This window comes from Acipenser ruthenus, chromosome 17 (genome assembly GCF_902713425.1).
Source record: "Acipenser ruthenus chromosome 17, fAciRut3.2 maternal haplotype, whole genome shotgun sequence".
NCBI lineage: Eukaryota > Metazoa > Chordata > Actinopteri > Acipenseriformes > Acipenseridae > Acipenser > Acipenser ruthenus.
Genome location: NC_081205.1, coordinates 13,085,171 through 13,103,271, shown reverse-complemented (window position 1 = coordinate 13,103,271; position 18,101 = coordinate 13,085,171). Strand labels below are relative to the sequence as shown.

The 18,101-nt window shown below is 42.9% G+C and overlaps 1 protein-coding gene across 1 annotated transcript in view; it reads left to right on the top strand.

Moving 5' to 3' along the window:
* fdxr (ferredoxin reductase) overlaps nucleotides 1-18,101 on the top strand; it is a 51,416-nt gene that overhangs the window by 8,959 nt on the left and 24,356 nt on the right. Inside the window, exons 4-6 of the mRNA XM_034039392.3 lie at nucleotides 4,352-4,447; nucleotides 10,462-10,584; nucleotides 17,821-17,934. Coding sequence (XP_033895283.2) covers nucleotides 4,352-4,447; nucleotides 10,462-10,584; nucleotides 17,821-17,934 — 333 coding nt within the window. The remainder of the gene's footprint in view (nucleotides 1-4,351; nucleotides 4,448-10,461; nucleotides 10,585-17,820; nucleotides 17,935-18,101) is intronic.

Sequence of the window (18,101 nt, the reverse complement as noted above, 5' to 3'; positions counted from 1 at the left end):
CATTGGGCCACAGGCGTGCACACAGGACATCATTTAAGATAAAGTAGCTTCAGATGTCATTTTAATATATTTTTTTACATTCCTCCTTACTATGCTTTGGTTGCCCCAATACTGAGTTATTATATTTGTTCTCTATATCTCCCCTCACCTGGCTTTGAGCTGCTTTGAGCTGAATAACCTCCACTAAAAAGTCTTCCTCATTATGACAATATGACCTATCAATCTGCCAGCCCTGTCTACTGTCTGTGCATGTTGAGTAGGCTGGCTGGAAGAGTTTAGAGGTCATCATGGCACAATGAAAAGGTCTTCTGTGTAGGTTTGGAGCAGGAGAACCAGACCCATGCACATTGAAGGCAGATCCAGGGACAATGATACGAATTCAGTATTGGAGCAGAAGAACCAGACCATGCACAATGAAGGCAACCATTATACAACAGTAAGGGGAATGTACAAGATAATAGGACCTTTAAACTCTCCTTTGTCTACTATAGACCTATGGTTGAACTGAAAAAGAAAACGTTTGTAGAATGTTCTGCCTAAAATGGCTTGATCGGGGGCTCCCGAGTGGCGCATCCAGTAAAGGCGCTCCACGCGGAGTGCAGGATGTGCCCTATAGCCTGGAGATCGCAGGTTCGAATCCAGGCTATGTCACAGCCGACCGTGACCGGGAGTTCCTAGGGGGCGGCGCACAATTGGCTGAGTGCTGCCCGGGTAGGGAGGGCTTAGGTCGGCAGGGGAATCCATGGCTCACCGCGCATCAGCGACCCCTGTGGCCGATAGGGCGCCTGTGGTTCTGCAGTGGAGCCGCCAGATTTGTGTTGTCCTCCGGCACTATAGGTCTGGTGGCATTGCTGTGGATCTGCAGTGCGAAAAATGACGGCTTGGCAGGAGCATGTTTCGGAGGACGTGTGTTTCAGCCGCCGTTTCCGAGTCGGCGGGGGGGTTGTGAGCGGTGAGCCGAGGATACAGATAATTGGGCATACTAAATTAGGGAGAAAACCGGGGTAAAAAATTGGCGATGACTAAATTAAAAAATAAATAAATAAATAAATAGAATGGCTTGATCTGCACTTTTCACTGTATTGCAATGTAAGCCGGTGCTGCTTCAGATTATTGAATGGGGTTTAGTGCTTTAGCAGACTCGTGTTTCACTCCTCTATTCAGAAGCTGTGTCACATGTCCTCTCAGAGCCTCTGCTGGGTTTGCTGTGCAGCCAAATTCATCAGATTAAACTGCAGATCTTGCTTGATCGTGGCCGGTCCTAGAAATATGCTAAGGCTGTAGCATTCTGTAACACAATCCGATTCATATGGTATTAAGAAGTGAAATAGCATTGAGCTACACAATCTGTTTGGATTTGGAGGTGCAGCATCCCCTATAAGGCTGTTCAGAATTAAGAAAGAGACTGCAGGGACTGTTGATAGTCTTTGGTAGAATGTCTTGCAGATTGCAGGCAAGCGCTGTCTTAGTTCATGTAGTAAGACAAAAAAAAAGGTAGAAGCTTTTTAGTTTTACTAAGCTAAACTTTTTTATTGGATTATCATTTTATTCAGTTTTATATGTTTGTGGTTTTTCTGTCCCTTCTCTGTTCTTGTTTTGGTACACAAAGATTTTGCTGCAGATTGAATAGGTAACTGTCCGATTGCTGTTTTAATCTTCGGTAGAGCTTTAAAAGAGGGGGAGAGGGGGAGGCAGTGAATATATTGCAAATGCCAATAAGAGGTAAATACACACATTTTAAAAGTGACCTTTTTAAAATGTCGTTGTTCAGAAAAAAAAATAACTGTTTCAGCTTTTTTTGATTTCCTGTTACCATTTGTGTCTTCTGTATAGCATTGATCGTTTTAGCTTCATCTCGCCACAACAGGAACACCGTCTTGCTCACAAAGTGTGAAAAAACACCTAAAAAAAGACTCTGAACATGCTAGAGCTGCACTGCACATGTCATTTTTGCAGATTCTCTGAACCTCAGTCTTGTCTTTTTGTCTTTCTTCAAATTTTTTCTTTTAGTAGCAGGTTTCTCATCACAACCCACACGGCAGTTTGTATTAATCCTCTTTTCCATCACGGTTCTCGGTTTCTGCATTGCAAATAAAATTCACCTGAGAAGTTACCCACCTTCTACAATTACATGTTTTCTGTTGCCTCTTTCCAAAACAGATGTTTATAGTTATAAAATAATTCCTAATCACAGTATGTTTCCTCTAAGACTTTGAACATCAGATTAAAAAATACCAACTTTGCAAATGCTGGCAATTACACGTACTGCTAGTTTCACAGAACCTGATTCGCACGAATGTACCTCTTGGTTATTTAGATAATGTAATCTGCGGTAAAGTAAACTTCACTGTTAACACTTAGACACGTATTGTATGTGCACTGCTGTTAACTGCACTCCTAATCAGCATGATCACGTTTTTTTAAAAAGATAAAACGCACCCGATAAACACACCAAAGCCGAAATAAACAATCCAGACTTTGCATTGAGGAGCTTGAAAAGAGTCCTGCGTTGTTTCTTAGTTGTATGAGAATTGGAATTTTTTTTTTTTCCTTTCAGATACATATGTGCTAATGCTGATTTGGAGCACATGGCTGTGAGAATTGGGCCCTCATAAGCTTATTGTTGATGCACAACTCAGGACCAACTCATGCAATAAAAAAAAATGTAGAACCCCCAAAATGTAACTCTTATGTTTTACTACAATTCCATATCATGAAGATACGACATGTTATTCATGGATAGTTCACTGGCTCTGATTTGAATCAATTCAACAGAGCTACTGTAACAACATAATTCCCATGCATCATACCATCCCTTCATACATGCAGATCTCCAAATAGAGATTTTCCATAATAAAAGATGCACTCAATTTCCGATAATGTGGGCTTCCTTTTTGTTTACAGGAACATGCCCGGGATAGTTGTGATTACAAGGTTTTATTGGACTTGTTTTGGTAGCTCTGTGTGCTTTGTCTAGTTTCTCTTCCCTGTGTTTTCCACAGTGTAATCAAATCTGCACTGTTATCGGGTATTATCTTTATTGCCGTTTGACACGCTCCTCTCAGTCGGCAGGCTATTAACCCCATATATTGTGTCTCCGTATCTACAGTCTAAAGTATCAGGCAACGTGGCCGGTGTACTATCCAGCGACTTCAGGTTTCACAACTGGTGTTTATGAACAGCTGGTTTGCCTACTCCATGATCATGTTGTTTTATTTTGTGTGTGATCCAAAGCAAACGTATTACCATAAATTGATGGGGGTGTGTGACAAAGTGGCTGAGTGGCAACAGGTGCAGCAGTGATGCAGTGCGTGAAAGAAGCAGACAGAGATAATTATAATCTGGTTTGGAAATGTTTTTATTGTATTTTTCCAGGTCTGGTGACCAAACAATAATTCCCCAGCAATACACATCAGTGTTTACAGCATGGGGTAATAACACGGGAAAAGACTAAATAATAAACAATATCTGCCCCACAATAACACAAACACGGTCACCAGTCCTGGGTGCGTGCAGTAGTGTTCGTGGTGGGTGATACAAGTTTATATTTGTGACAATGGTGAAGTGCTGTCCGTTTTAGTGCTGGCCCTTGGCGACAGCTCCGGATCTGTGTTAGCTGTCTAGTAAAAGCACAAGACAAGACAAACAAACAAAACACTCACTGTACTTTCCTACGTGCAACGGAGTCTCTCGCAGTCCTTCTTAGTTCAAATATATAAACCAAAGCGAAGGAGTAGATTGCGATTCTCTGTCACCTTTTATATTATCATGCATGACCCCTTGGTAAACGAGTGCAGCTGTCTCTACAATCTGCAGCTGCTACGTCATTTCCCTTCCGGGTCAATACGTTCCTGCAACGGAGTCTCGCCTTCTTCCAGACTGACCAACTTCCCGACCCCCCTACCCTGGGAAAGAACTGTCAGGCCAGCCCGTCCAAAGAACTTTACTTTCGCTGCTTAGCGCCTTCACAGGCCGGGAGGGAGATTTACAACCAAGATTCATTATATTTCTGTCACAGGGTGTAAAGAAAATCCATGACCTTGACCCAGTCGCTGTGCAATTGGAGTCAAAACACTGCCAACTAAAAACCCTGGTCTTTCTGTAATGGAGACCAGCAATACTGCTGCCATGTGGTAGAAGCCAGTCACTGGGGTCAAATGAAGAACACATGCAACCTCTGTCACTAATAAATTGATGCTCCTGTGGGACAGTGCTCTTAAAAATCTTTTCTTGTGCTGTGAGCAATTATGGGGTCCGAGTGGGGTAAAACAAACAACACATATCTCTTTCCCCAGTCGTTTTGCATTCTTGGTGCATTCTTTCACTGGGTGTGCATCTCTCCCTGCTGCAGAGTCACAAAGGAGTCCAGGTGGATGTCTTTGAGAAGCTCCCAGTTCCCTTTGGCCTTGTGCGGTTTGGAGTGGCGCCTGACCACCCCGAAGTCAAGGTCAGTCTGCTCTGTTGTTATTTTAATTATTTATTCATTTATTGCTGATAAAGACGAGGGACAATTGGCACTGGCAACCAGGCAGACTCAACAGGAGCTACCCCTGTGATAGAGGTGTGCATATCCTGAGATAGAGTGTGAAGTATCGTGGTCAAGTGGCTATTGCAGGTGGCAGGAAACAGTCAAAAGTCGAGATTAAAATACCAAAAGTAAGCTTTTATTTAAGCCTCAGGTGAAAATTGGTAGTACAAAACACTAATTATTAACAAAAACAAATCCACATGACTGTATTTAACACAGATATTTACTGAGTATACAGCTACTCAGTGACTGAAGTCTCAAATCTAGTGCCCAAATGAGCTCTACACAGGTACTTATACCTGCCCTTATCACTAGCCCCTCCCTAGGTCTAATCCATTACACCTTCATTAAAGTATAGTCTTATAAATGTGTTACAGTATCTGCATTTAACTGATTCACACTCATTAAAATGTTAGGGTAATTTCCCTTGGTTTAAACATTATATACCCACTCTCACCAGTTAAGCATACTATAGTTAAAACCCAGCTAAAGGATATATTTTCCTCCACATTAACTATTATTAAGCGAGCTCATGGCTATGGTAAAGCCTGATGTCAACATGCGTGCTCCCCAAGATGGCTGCGCCCAGAACTAAAAGAAAGTCTGAGCTTTAAAATAAACTTAGGCACCTCGCTAGTAACACATTGTGTCCTCGTAAATCATATGTGCACCTATTCATTACCAAACACAAAAACAGTTCCAGTGTTGGTCTCAGAACTAACTCTTACTGTATCTTTCGTAGCAATTTGTTATTATTCCACATTTACAATGTTAATCACAAACAACCAGTATTAAAAAGACAGTCCTTCCGTTATACAATGATGTATGACCTTAGTGATGGACTGTGTTTTTCTTTTGTTTTCACTCTGTCTTATAGAGGTATGCGGTGATAGAGGTGTGCATATCCTGTGATAGAGGTGTGCATATCCTGTGATAGAGGTGTGCATATCCTGTGATAGAGGTGTGCATATCCTGTGATAGAGGTGTGCTGTGATAGCGGTATGCATATCCTGTGATAGAGGTGTGCTGTGATAGAGGTGTGCATATCCTGTGATAGAGGTATGCATATCCTGTGATAGAGGTGTGCTGTGATAGCGGTATGCATATCCTGTGATAGAGGTGTGCTGTGATAGAGGTGTGCATATCCTGTGATAGAGGTATGCATATCCTGTGATAGAGGTATGCATATCCTGTGATAGAGGTGTGCTGTGATAGAGGTATGCATATCCTGTGATAGAGGTGTGCATATCCTGTGACAGAGGTGTGCATATCCTGTGATAGAGGTGTGCATATCCTGTGATAGAGGTATGCATATCCTGTGATAGAGGTGTGCTGTGATAGAGGTGTGCATATCCTGTGATAGAGGTGTGCTGTGATAGAGGCGTGCATATCCTGTGATAGAGGTGTGCTGTGATAGAGGCGTGCATATCCTGTGATAGAGGTATGCATATCCTGGATAGAGGTATGCATATCCTGTGATAGAGGTGTGCTGTGATAGAGGTATGCATATCCTGTGATAGAGGTGTGCTGTGATAGAGGTATGCAAATCCTGTGATAGAGGTGTGCTGTGATAGAGGCATGCATATCCTGTGATAGAGGTGTGCATATCCTGTGATAGAGGTGTGCATATCCTGTGATAGAGGTGTACTGTGATAGAGGTGTGCATATCCTGTGATAGAGGTGTGCTGTGATAGAGGCGTGCATATCCTGTGATAGAGGTATGCATATCCTGTGAGAGGTGTGCTGTGATAGAGGTATGCATATCCTGTGATAGAGGTGTGCTGTGATAGAGGTATGCATATCCTGTGATAGAGGTATGTATATCCTTTGATAGAGGTGTGCTGTGATAGAGGTGTGCATATCCTGTGATAGAGGTGTGCTGTGATAGAGGTGTGCTTATCCTGTGATAGAGGTGTGCTGTGATAGAGGTATGCATATCCTGTGATAGAGGTGTGCATATCCTGTGACAGAGGTGTGCATATCCTGTGATAGAGGTATGCATATCCTGTGATAGAGGTGTGCTGTGATAGAGGTGTGCATATCCTGTGATAGAGGTGTGCTGTGATAGAGGTGTGCATATCCTGTGATAGAGGTGTGCTGTGATAGAGGCATGCATATCCTGTGATAGAGGTGTGCTGTGATAGAGGTATGCATATCCTGTGATAGAGGTATGCATATCCTGTGATAGAGGTGTGCATATCCTGTGACAGAGGTATGCATATCCTGTGATAGAGGTGTGCATATCCTGTGATAGAGGTGTGCATATCCTGTGATAGAGGTGTGCTGTGATAGAGGTGTGCATATCCTGTGATAGAGGTGTGCATATCCTGTGATAGAGGTATGCATATCCTGTGATAGAGGTGTGCTGTGATAGCGGTATGCATATCCTGTGATAGAGGTGTGCTGTGATAGAGGTATGCATATCCTGTGATAGAGGTGTGCATATCCTGTGATAGAGGTGTGCATATCCTGTGATAGAGGTATGCATATCCTGTGATAGAGGTGTGCTGTGATAGAGGTGTGCATATCCTGTGATAGAGGTATGCATATCCTGTGATAGAGGTATGCATATCCTGTGATAGAGGTGTGCTGTGATAGAGGTGTGCATATCCTGTGATAGAGGTGTGCATATCCTGTGATAGAGGTGTGCATATCCTGTGATAGAGGTGTGCATATCCTGTGATAGAGGTATGCATATCCTGTGATAGAGGTGTGCTGTGATAGCGGTATGCATATCCTGTGATAGAGGTGTGCTGTGATAGAGGTATGCATATCCTGTGATAGAGGTGTGCATATCCTGTGATAGAGGTGTGCATATCCTGTGATAGAGGTATGCATATCCTGTGATAGAGGTGTGCTGTGATAGAGGTGTGCATATCCTGTGATAGAGGTATGCATATCCTGTGATAGAGGTATGCATATCCTGTGATAGAGGTGTGCTGTGATAGAGGTGTGCATATCCTGTGATAGAGGTATGCATATCCTGTGATAGAGGTATGCATATCCTGTGATAGAGGTGTGCTGTGATAGAGGTGTGCATATCCTGTGATAGAGGTGTGCATATCCTGTGATAGAGGTATGCATATCCTGTGATAGAGGTATGCATATCCTGTGATAGAGGTGTGCTGTGATAGAGGTGTGCATATCCTGTGATAGAGGTATGCATATCCTGTGATAGAGATATGCATATCCTGTGATAGAGGTGTGCTGTGATAGAGGTGTGCATATCCTGTGATAGAGGTGTGCATATCCTGTGATAGAGGTGTGCATATCCTGTGATAGAGGTGTGCATATCCTGTGATAGAGGTGTGCATATCCTGTGATAGAGGTGTGCTGTGATAGAGGTGTGCATATCCTGTGATAGAGGTGTGCATATCCTGTGATAGAGGTGTGCATATCCTGTGATAGAGGTGTGCATATCCTGTGATAGAGGTGTGCATATCCTGTGATAGAGGTATGCATATCCTGTGATAGAGGTGTGCTGTGATAGCGGTATGCATATCCTGTGATAGAGGTGTGCTGTGATAGAGGTATGCATATCCTGTGATAGAGGTGTGCATATCCTGTGATAGAGGTGTGCATATCCTGTGATAGAGGTATGCATATCCTGTGATAGAGGTGTGCTGTGATAGAGGTGTGCATATCCTGTGATAGAGGTATGCATATCCTGTGATAGAGGTATGCATATCCTGTGATAGAGGTGTGCTGTGATAGAGGTGTGCATATCCTGTGATAGAGGTATGCATATCCTGTGATAGAGGTATGCATATCCTGTGATAGAGGTGTGCTGTGATAGAGGTGTGCATATCCTGTGATAGAGGTGTGCATATCCTGTGATAGAGGTGTGCATATCCTGTGATAGAGGTATGCATATCCTGTGATAGAGGTGTGCTGTGATAGAGGTGTGCATATCCTGTGATAGAGGTATGCATATCCTGTGATAGAGGTATGCATATCCTGTGATAGAGGTGTGCTGTGATAGAGGTGTGCATATCCTGTGATAGAGGTGTGCATATCCTGTGATAGAGGTGTGCATATCCTGTGATAGAGGTATGCATATCCTGTGATAGAGGTATGCATATCCTGTGATAGAGGTGTGCTGTGATAGAGGTGTGCATATCCTGTGATAGAGGTGTGCATATCCTGTGATAGAGGTGTGCATATCCTGTGATAGAGGTGTGCATATCCTGTGATAGAGGTATGCATATCCTGTGATAGAGGTGTGCTGTGATAGCGGTATGCATATCCTGTGATAGAGGTGTGCTGTGATAGAGGTGTGCATATCCTGTGATAGAGGTATGCATATCCTGTGATAGAGGTATGCATATCCTGTGATAGAGGTGTGCTGTGATAGAGGTATGCATATCCTGTGATAGAGGTGTGCATATCCTGTGATAGAGGTGTGCATATCCTGTGCTAGAGGTATGCATATCCTGTGATAGAGGTGTGCTGTGATAGAGGTGTGCATATCCTGTGATAGAGGTATGCATATCCTGTGATAGAGGTATGCATATCCTGTGATAGAGGTGTGCTGTGATAGAGGTGTGCATATCCTGTGATAGAGGTGTGCATATCCTGTGATAGAGGTGTGCATATCCTGTGATAGAGGTGTGCATATCCTGTGATAGAGGTGTGCATATCCTGTGATAGAGGTATGCATATCCTGTGATAGAGGTGTGCTGTGATAGCGGTATGCATATCCTGTGATAGAGGTGTGCTGTGCTAGAGGTATGCATATCCTGTGATAGAGGTGTGCATATCCTGTGATAGAGGTGTGCATATCCTGTGATAGAGGTATGCATATCCTGTGATAGAGGTGTGCTGTGATAGAGGTGTGCATATCCTGTGATAGAGGTGTGCATATCCTGTGATAGAGGTATGCATATCCTGTGATAGAGGTGTGCTGTGATATAGGTGTGCATATCCTGTGATAGAGGTATGCATATCCTGTGATAGAGGTGTGCTGTGATAGAGGTGTGCATATCCTGTGATAGAGGTATGCATATCCTGTGATAGAGGTGTGCATATCCTGTGATAGAGGTATGCATATCCTGTGATAGAGGTGTGCTGTGATAGAGGTGTGCATATCCTGTGATAGAGGTGTGCATATCCTGTGATAGAGGTATGCATATCCTGTGATAGAGGTGTGCATATCCTGTGATAGAGGTGTGCTGTGATAGAGGTATGCATATCCTGTGATAGAGGTGTGCTGTGATAGAGGTGTGCATATCCTGTGATAGAGGTGTGCTGTGATAGAGGTATGCATATCCTGTGATAGAGGTATGTATAACCTGTGATAGAGGTGTGCTGTGATAGAGGTGTGCATATCCTGTGATAGAGGTGTGCTGTGATAGAGGTATGCATATCCTGTGATAGAGGTATGTATAACCTGTGATAGAGGTGTGCTGTGATAGAGGTGTGCATATCCTGTGATAGAGGTTCATATAACCTGCTCATCCCAGTCTGTCGGCAGGGCTGGGCAGAGGGCCGAAAGCTAAACTAACACAAACATCTGTTGATGTCAGAGCTGTGGAAGGAGGCTTCAGGCAATGAAATCACAACACTTGTTGACATTGAGAAGAATCATTGAGAACACAGGACCTTGAGTGAAGGCCACTGGAGATAGAAGCACTAACAGTGGAGAGGCGTTGCAAGGGCACACATCACACACAGACCGCACGAAAACATTGGAGGAAATAGATGGGATATACAAATACTTCAAGAAACTTCGTAAGTTCAATGGCAAACGTTTGGACGAGAATCTTTCTCAATGGCTTCAGTAACATCTAGTCGTAACATTTGTCATTGAATTTATTAAGTTCTTAGTCTTTTGTTTTGTTTTAATGATTAGTTTTACACGCTGCAGATTGCTCTAGTTTTGTAGGAAGGGGATGTGTGTCACTGACACGTGTGTGGATTATTTTTGCATACAGAATGTGATCAACACTTTCACTCAAACAGCCCGCCAGGATCGCTGTGGGTTCTACGGCAATGTTACCGTGGGCTCGGACGTCACAGTGGAGGAGCTGAAACAGGCATACCATGCTGTCATTCTGGTATGTACTGAACTGTCTATCACACACTACTCCTCTCTTCATAACTGCAAAGCAACTACTTAACAAACTTACAGTTTCAGGGGGGGAAGGAAATACTGGTGCACATTCCTAGTGGAGTGGATGTTTTTATGCTGGCTTAATTACACACAATCCACCTTGCTCAGGCTGGCACAGGCTTGATCAGAGACAGACCCACAGGATAAATATGCTGCTGTATCTTTATAAACCTGTCAAAGAGTGCAGAAACAGGCCTAATGATGATCAGGAACACTTATAATGGAATGATAAACAAATCAAAAAGATACATAGTGTGCTAATTCTTGCCTAAGTTATTTTGCCACCCTCATGCGTGGAATAACTGCATGAATGTTGCCATGGTGCATCCTCGGCATTGTTTTATGTGGAGTGAAATTGCTTGTTAATGTGTTTAAAGGGGTTACAGGGTAGCAGAGTGATCTTGTTGATCAGACGCTCTTACTTTGTTAAATGCTGGGATAAAAGAAAAAGGAAATCCCATTGAGCAGCATATATATAGAAACCTCTTAATGATGGGGAACAGCGCCCCCTGTGGGAAGGAAGCACTAAATTCCCAATGCCCTTTTGCCTTCTCTCTCTCTCTCTCTCTATCTCACTCTCCTCTCTCTCTCTATCTCTCTGTCTCTCTCACTCTCCTCTCTCTCACTTACTCACTCTCTCTCCTCTCTCTCCTCTCTCTCACTCTCTCTCCTCTCTCACTCTCTCTCTCTCTCTCTCCTCTCTCTCACTCTCTCTGTGTCTTCAGAGCTTTTCTACTCCAGTGTTGTTTGAAACTTTACAATTGGATTGTGTATACAGGAATCTGAAAGCTGGGAATGTATCATTCTGATTGGCTAGCAATGATAACATCTTAAGTAGTGCAGCCAATTCCCTCCATAAACAGTGACATTAGAAACCTTGGCACAGTTGAGGCAGTGACAGGCCCATCAATCCAAGGTTGTCACGCATAGTGTTATTTGCTCAGATAAGAATGCTGAGTGCTGCTGAACAATGCCTTGTTTGCAGGGTGCTGTGCCTTTTACAACTTCTTTAGTTGTGTGGAAATTCCCTTGGAATGACAGACAGGTTTAGAATAGGGTTATTCCATCTCAAGCGAAAATGCTAGAATATGGGAGAAAGGTGATGTCGGTGGGGAGACCTTGCAACTCCTGCTTCCTCCTAACGGAGCTGCTTTCTAATTGGATTTTCAGCTGGATCCAACCCCATGATCCAGAACTATTAAGCATTCAATAGTGCTGAATTTTGAAATACTAAAAGAAACTGAAATTTACTGACACATGTTTAATCTAGAAGTTTTTCCAACATTTTCCCACTGGGAGAAAACACTGGGGAAAAAAATGCATTGATGTAAAGTTGAATGAAGTTGTATTCATGAAGTCTGCTTTTTGCTGGCTTACATTTGCGCTTCTGAACACCTCTCTAATGGTTCAGGAAATGCAGCATTAGCATAGAGGAAAGGAAAAGGCTTGTCACAAACCACTATGCCGAGAGAGCTGAAATTATTACCATTTCTCTTTCATTTCTCAACAAATAGCATTGACACCAGTCTGGCTTCTTGCCCACTTGAGATAACTACTGAATTGCGTACCATTGTAATGACAAATGGTTTTTGATTCAAAATACCTCCGATACAATCATATAAGCACAAGATTTAAACTGACTTTGGAGAAGGCCTCAGTACAGCTCAGTGCATATGTTTGTATCAGAAAGCACGGATATCCATGGAGTCAATTTGAAAGAATTGAAAAGACTGACAAAACTTTACAATGTTTGACATTTATACCTTTGTAAACAATTAAGAACATAAGAACATAAGAAAGTTTACAAACGAGAGGAGGCCATTCAGCCCATCTTGCTTGTTTGGTTGTTAATAGCTTATTGATCCCAGAATCTCATCAAACAGCTTCTTGAAGGATGTGGGCTGGTACAACGGGGTGCCAGGGAACAAGGACGTGAGTAACCACGGAGCTGCCAGCACGACCACTGATTTGTATTGCAACAATACCGATCATCTTACAGTAAAAACAAATACACAGGATTATATTCACACAACTCTAGTGACTCCACCTGCTTCAGGGTACAGTATAGAACTTAAGGACATAAGAAAGTTTACAAACGACCCATCTTGCTCATTCGGCCCATCTTGCTCGTTTGGTTGTTAGTAGCTTATTGATCCCAGAATCTCATCAAGCAGCTTCTTGAAGGATCCCAGGGTGTCAGCTTCAACAACATTACTGGGGAGTTGGTTCCAGACCCTCACAATTCTCTGTGTAAAAAAGTGCCTCCTATTTTCTGTTCTGAATGCCCCTTTATCTAATCTCCATTTCTGACCCCTGGTCCTTGTTTCTTTTTTCAGGTCAAAAAAGTCCCCTGGGTCGACATTGTCTATACCTTTTAGGATTTTGAATGTTTGAATCAGATCACCGCGTAGTCTTCTTTGTTCGAGACTAAATAGATTCAATTCTTTTAGCCTGTTTGCATACAACATGCCTTTTAAACCTGGGATAATTCTGGTTGCTCTTCTTTGCACTCTTTCTAGAGCAGCAATATCCTTTTTGTAACGAGGTGACCAGAACTGAACACAATATTCTAGGTGAGGTCTTACTAATGCATTGTAAAGTTTTAACATTACTTACCTTGATTTAAATTCAGCACTTCTCACAATATATCCGAGCATCTTGTTTGCCTTTTTTATAGCTTCCCCACATTGTCTAGATGAAGACATTTCTGAGTCAACATAAACTCCCAGGTCTTTTCATAGATTCCTTCTTCAATTTCAATATCTCCCATATGATATTTATAATGCACATTTTTATTGCCTGCGTGCAGTACTTTACACTTTTCTCTATTAAATGTCATTTGCCATGTGTCTGCCCAGTTCTGAATGCTGTCTAGATCATTTTAAATGACCTTTGCTGCTGCAACAGTGTTTGCCACTCTTCCTATTTTTGTGTCATCTGCAAATTTAACAAGTTTGCTTACTATACCAGAATCTAAATCATTAATGTAGATTAGGAATAGCAGAGGACCTAATACTGATCCCTGTGGTACACCACTGGTTACCTCGCTCCATTTTGAGGTTTCTCCTCTAAGCAGTACTTTCTGTTTTCTACATGTTAACCACTCCCTAATCCATGTGCATGTATTTCTTTGAATCCCTACTGCGTTCAGTTTGAGAATTAATCTTTTATGCGGGACTTTGTCAAAAGCTTTCTGGAAATCTAAATAAACCATGTCGTATGCTTTGCAATTATCCATTGTCGATGTTGCATCCTCAAAAACATCAAGCAGGTTAGTTAGACACGAACTCCCTTTCCTAAAACCATGCTGACTGTCTCCCAGGATATTGTTACCATATAGGTAATTTTCCATTTTGGATCTTATTATAGTTTCCATAAGTTTACATGTAATAGAAGTCAGGCTTATTGGTCTGTAGTTACCTGGTTCGGTTTTGTCTCCCTTTTTGTGGATTGGTATTACATTTGCAACTTTCCAGTCTGTCGGTACAACCCCTGTGTCAAGAGACCTTTGCATAATCTTGGTTAGCAGTTTGTAAATAACTTATTTTATTTCTTTGAGTACTATTGAGAGGATCTCATCCGCCCCGGGGGATTTGTTTATTTTAAGAGCTCCTAGTCCCTTTAACACTTCTGCCTCTGTTATGCTAAAGTTATTTAATACTGGATAGGAACAGGTCGACATGTGGGGCATGTTGTCCGTGTCCTCCTTTGTAAAAACCTGTGAAAAGTAATCATCTAATATATTTGCTATTTTTTTTTCTTCGTCTATGATTTTGCCATTTGTGTCTCTAAGACATTTAACCTCCTCTTTGAATGTTTTCTTGCTGTTATAATATTGGAAAAACATTTTGGAATTAGTTTTAGCCCCCTTAGGAATACTGATTTCTATCTCTCTCTTGGCTTTTCTAACTTCCTTTTTGTCTTGTGTTTGCAGTTCTGTGTACTTTGTTTTTGGTCCCTTTTAAACGCTCTGTAAAGTGCCTTTTTTCGCTGAAGATTTTTTTAAATTGATCTATTAAACCATTTTGGCCATTTTGTTTTAGATTTAGATTTGTCTACTATTGGGATGTAATTGTTTTGCGCCTCTAGTACTACATTTTTAAAAAACAGCCATCCTTTTTCTGTGGATGTTTTCTCTATTTTACTCCAATCTACTTCTGTTAGTCTCTGTTTCATACCTTCATAGTTTGCTTTTCTAAAATTGTAAACCTTAGCTTTAGTCATTACTTTTGGGGTTTTAAAAAACGCTTCAAATGAGACCATATTGTGGTCTGAGTTTGCCAGTGGCTCTCTGACCTCTGTTTTAGTTATTCTGTCTTCGTTATTTAAAAAGACTATATCAATTGTTGACTCCACTCCCATTTGTCTTACTTCTGTCCAATGATAGGAGTTTCCACTCTATCATTGCACATTCCCTCCGCGGGGGAAAGGGGGAGGGGTGGGTGGAGGGGGTTGCATAACACGTTGTACCTGGCAGGGTGCATCCATCTTGTCTTTCAGTTCCCCTCCCCGATCTCACACTATCTCTGCTAATCTCCTGTCTTTTGGCGTTTAGCTCAGACACCTATCTGTGACTGAGTCGTGTTAGGCTATGCAAAACTGCTTGTAGCTGGTTTTGCCGAAGGGGGAAAAAAGGAAAGAACTCGAAACTTACACAATACTGTATAGAAACTTAATATAAAAGCATATTAAAACAACTGAACTGTAAGAGACACACATACACATAATGTAAAACTTATAATTAATAACGTAATTATTTCATATATATATACACCTGAATGCTGTTCATCTGAAAGTTAGTTTTGTACAATGGTGTAGTGATGGCTTTCTGCATGAGGTATTAAATATGTATTGTTTGGGTCTCTGCAGTGCGTTGTGTTTGGGTCTCTGCAGTGTGTTGTATTGTGTTGTGTTTGGGACTCTGTGTTGTGTTTGGGTCTCTGCAGTGTGTTGTGTTTGGGTCTCTGCAGAGTTGTGTGATGTGTTTGGGTCTCTGCAGTGTGTTGTGTTGTGTTTGGGTTTCTGCAGTGTGTTATATTGTGGTGTTTGGGTCTCTGCAGAGTGGTGTGTTGTGTTTGGGTCTCTGCAGTGTCGTGTGTTGTGTTTGGGACTCTGCAGTGTGTTGTGTTGTGTTTGGGTCTCTGCAGTGTGTTGTGTTTGGGTCTCTGCAGTGTGTTGTGTTGTGTTTGGGTCTCTGCAGTGTGTTGTGTTGTGTTTGGGTCTCTGTAATGTGTTGTGTTGTGTTTGGGTCTCTAATGTGTTGTGTTGTGTTTGCGACTCTGCAGTGTGTTGTGTTGTGTTTGGGTCTCTGCAGTGTGTTATATTGTGGTGTTTGGGTCTCTGCAGAGTGGTGTGTTGTGTTTGGGTCTCTGCAGTGTGTTGTGTTGTGTTTGGGTCCCTGCAGTGTGTTGTGTTGTGTTTGGGTCCCTGCAGAGTGGTGTGTTGTGTTTGGGTCTCTGCAGTGTGTTATATTGTGGTGTTTGGGTCTCTGCAGAGTGGTGTGTTGTGTTTGGGTCTCTGCAGTGTGGTGTGTTGTGTTTGCGACTCTGCAGTGTGGTGTGTTGTGTTTGGGACTCTGCAGTGTGTTGTGTTGTGCTTGGGTCTCTGCAGTGTGTTGTGTTTGGGTCTCTGCAGTGTGTTGTGTTGTGTTTGCGACTCTGCAGTGTGTTGTGTTGTGTTTGGGTCTCTGCAGTGTGTTGTGTTGTGTTTGGGTCTCTGTAATGTGTTGTGTTGTGTTTGGGTCCCTGCAGTGTGTTGTGTTGTGTTTGGGTCTCTAATGTGTTGTGTTGTGTTTGCGACTCTGCAGTGTGTTGTGTTGTGTTTGAGTCTCTGCAGTGTGTTATATTGTGGTGTTTGGGTCTCTGCAGAGTGGTGTGTTGTGTTTGGGTCTCTGCAGTGTGTTGTGTTGTGTTTGGGTCTCTGCAGTGTGTTGTGTTGTGTTTGGGTCTCTGTAATGTGTTGTGTTGTGTTTGGGTCCCTGCAGTGTGTTGTGTTGTGTTTGCGACTCTGCAGTGTGTTGTGTTGTGTTTGGGTCTCTGCAGTGTGTTGTGTTGTGTTTGGGTCTCTGTAATGTGTTGTGTTGTGTTTGGGTCCCTGCAGTGTGTTGTGTTGTGTTTGGGTCTCTAATGTGTTGTGTTGTGTTTGCGACTCTGCAGTGTGTTGTGTTGTGTTTGGGTCTCTGCAGTGTGTTATATTGTGGTGTTTGGGTCTCTGCAGAGTGGTGTGTTGTGTTTGGGTCTCTGCAGTGTGTTGTGTTGTGTTTGGGTCCCTGCAGTGTGTTGTGTTGTGTTTGGGTCCCTGCAGAGTGGTGTGTTGTGTTTGGGTCTCTGCAGTGTGTTATATTGTGGTGTTTGGGTCTCTGCAGAGTGGTGTGTTGTGTTTGGGTCTCTGCAGTGTGGTGTGTTGTGTTTGCGACTCTGCAGTGTGGTGTGTTGTGTTTGGGAGTCTGCAGTGTGTTGTGTTGTGCTTGGGTCTCTGCAGTGTGTTGTGTTTGGGTCTCTGCAGTGTGTTGTGTTGTGTTTGGGTCTCTGCAGTGTGTTGTGTTGTGTTTGGGTCTCTGTAATGTGTTGTGTTATGTTTGGGTCTCTAATGTGTTGTGTTGTGTTTGCGACTCTGCAGTGTGTTGTGTTGTGTTTGCGACTCTGCAGTGTGTTGTGTTGTGTTTGGGTCTCTGCAGTGTGTTATATTGTGGTGTTTGGGTCTCTGCAGAGTGGTGTGTTGTGTTTGGGTCTCTGCAGTGTGTTGTGTTGTGTTTGCGACTCTGCAGTGTGTTGTGTTGTGTTTGGGTCTCTGCAGTGTGTTGTGTTGTGTTTGGGTCTCTGTAATGTGTTGTGTTGTGTTTGGGTCCCTGCAGTGTGTTGTGTTGTGTTTGGGTCTCTAATGTGTTGTGTTGTGTTTGCGACTCTGCAGTGTGTTGTGTTGTGTTTGGGTCTCTGCAGTGTGTTATATTGTGGTGTTTGGGTCTCTGCAGAGTGGTGTGTTGTGTTTGGGTCTCTGCAGTGTGTTGTGTTGTGTTTGCGACTCTGCAGTGTGTTGTGTTGTGTTTGGGTCCCTGCAGTGTGTTGTGTTGTGTTTGGGTCCCTGCAGAGTGGTGTGTTGTGTTTGGGTCTCTGCAGAGTGGTGTGTTGTGTTTGGGTCTCTGCAGTGTGTTATATTGTGGTGTTTGGGTCTCTGCCCGCAGAGCTATGGTGCTGAAGGGAGCAGGAGCCTGGGGATCCCTGGGGAGGAGCTGTCTGGAGTGCACTCCGCTAAAGACTTTGTGGGCTGGTACAACGGGGTGCCAGGGAACAAGGACGTGAGTAACCACGGAGCTGCCAGCACGACCACGGATTTGTATTGCAACAATACCGATCATTTTACAGTAAAAACAAATACACAGGATTATATTCACACAACTCTAGTGACTCCACCTGTTTCAGGGTACATTATAGAACATAAGGACATAAGAAAGTTTACAAACGA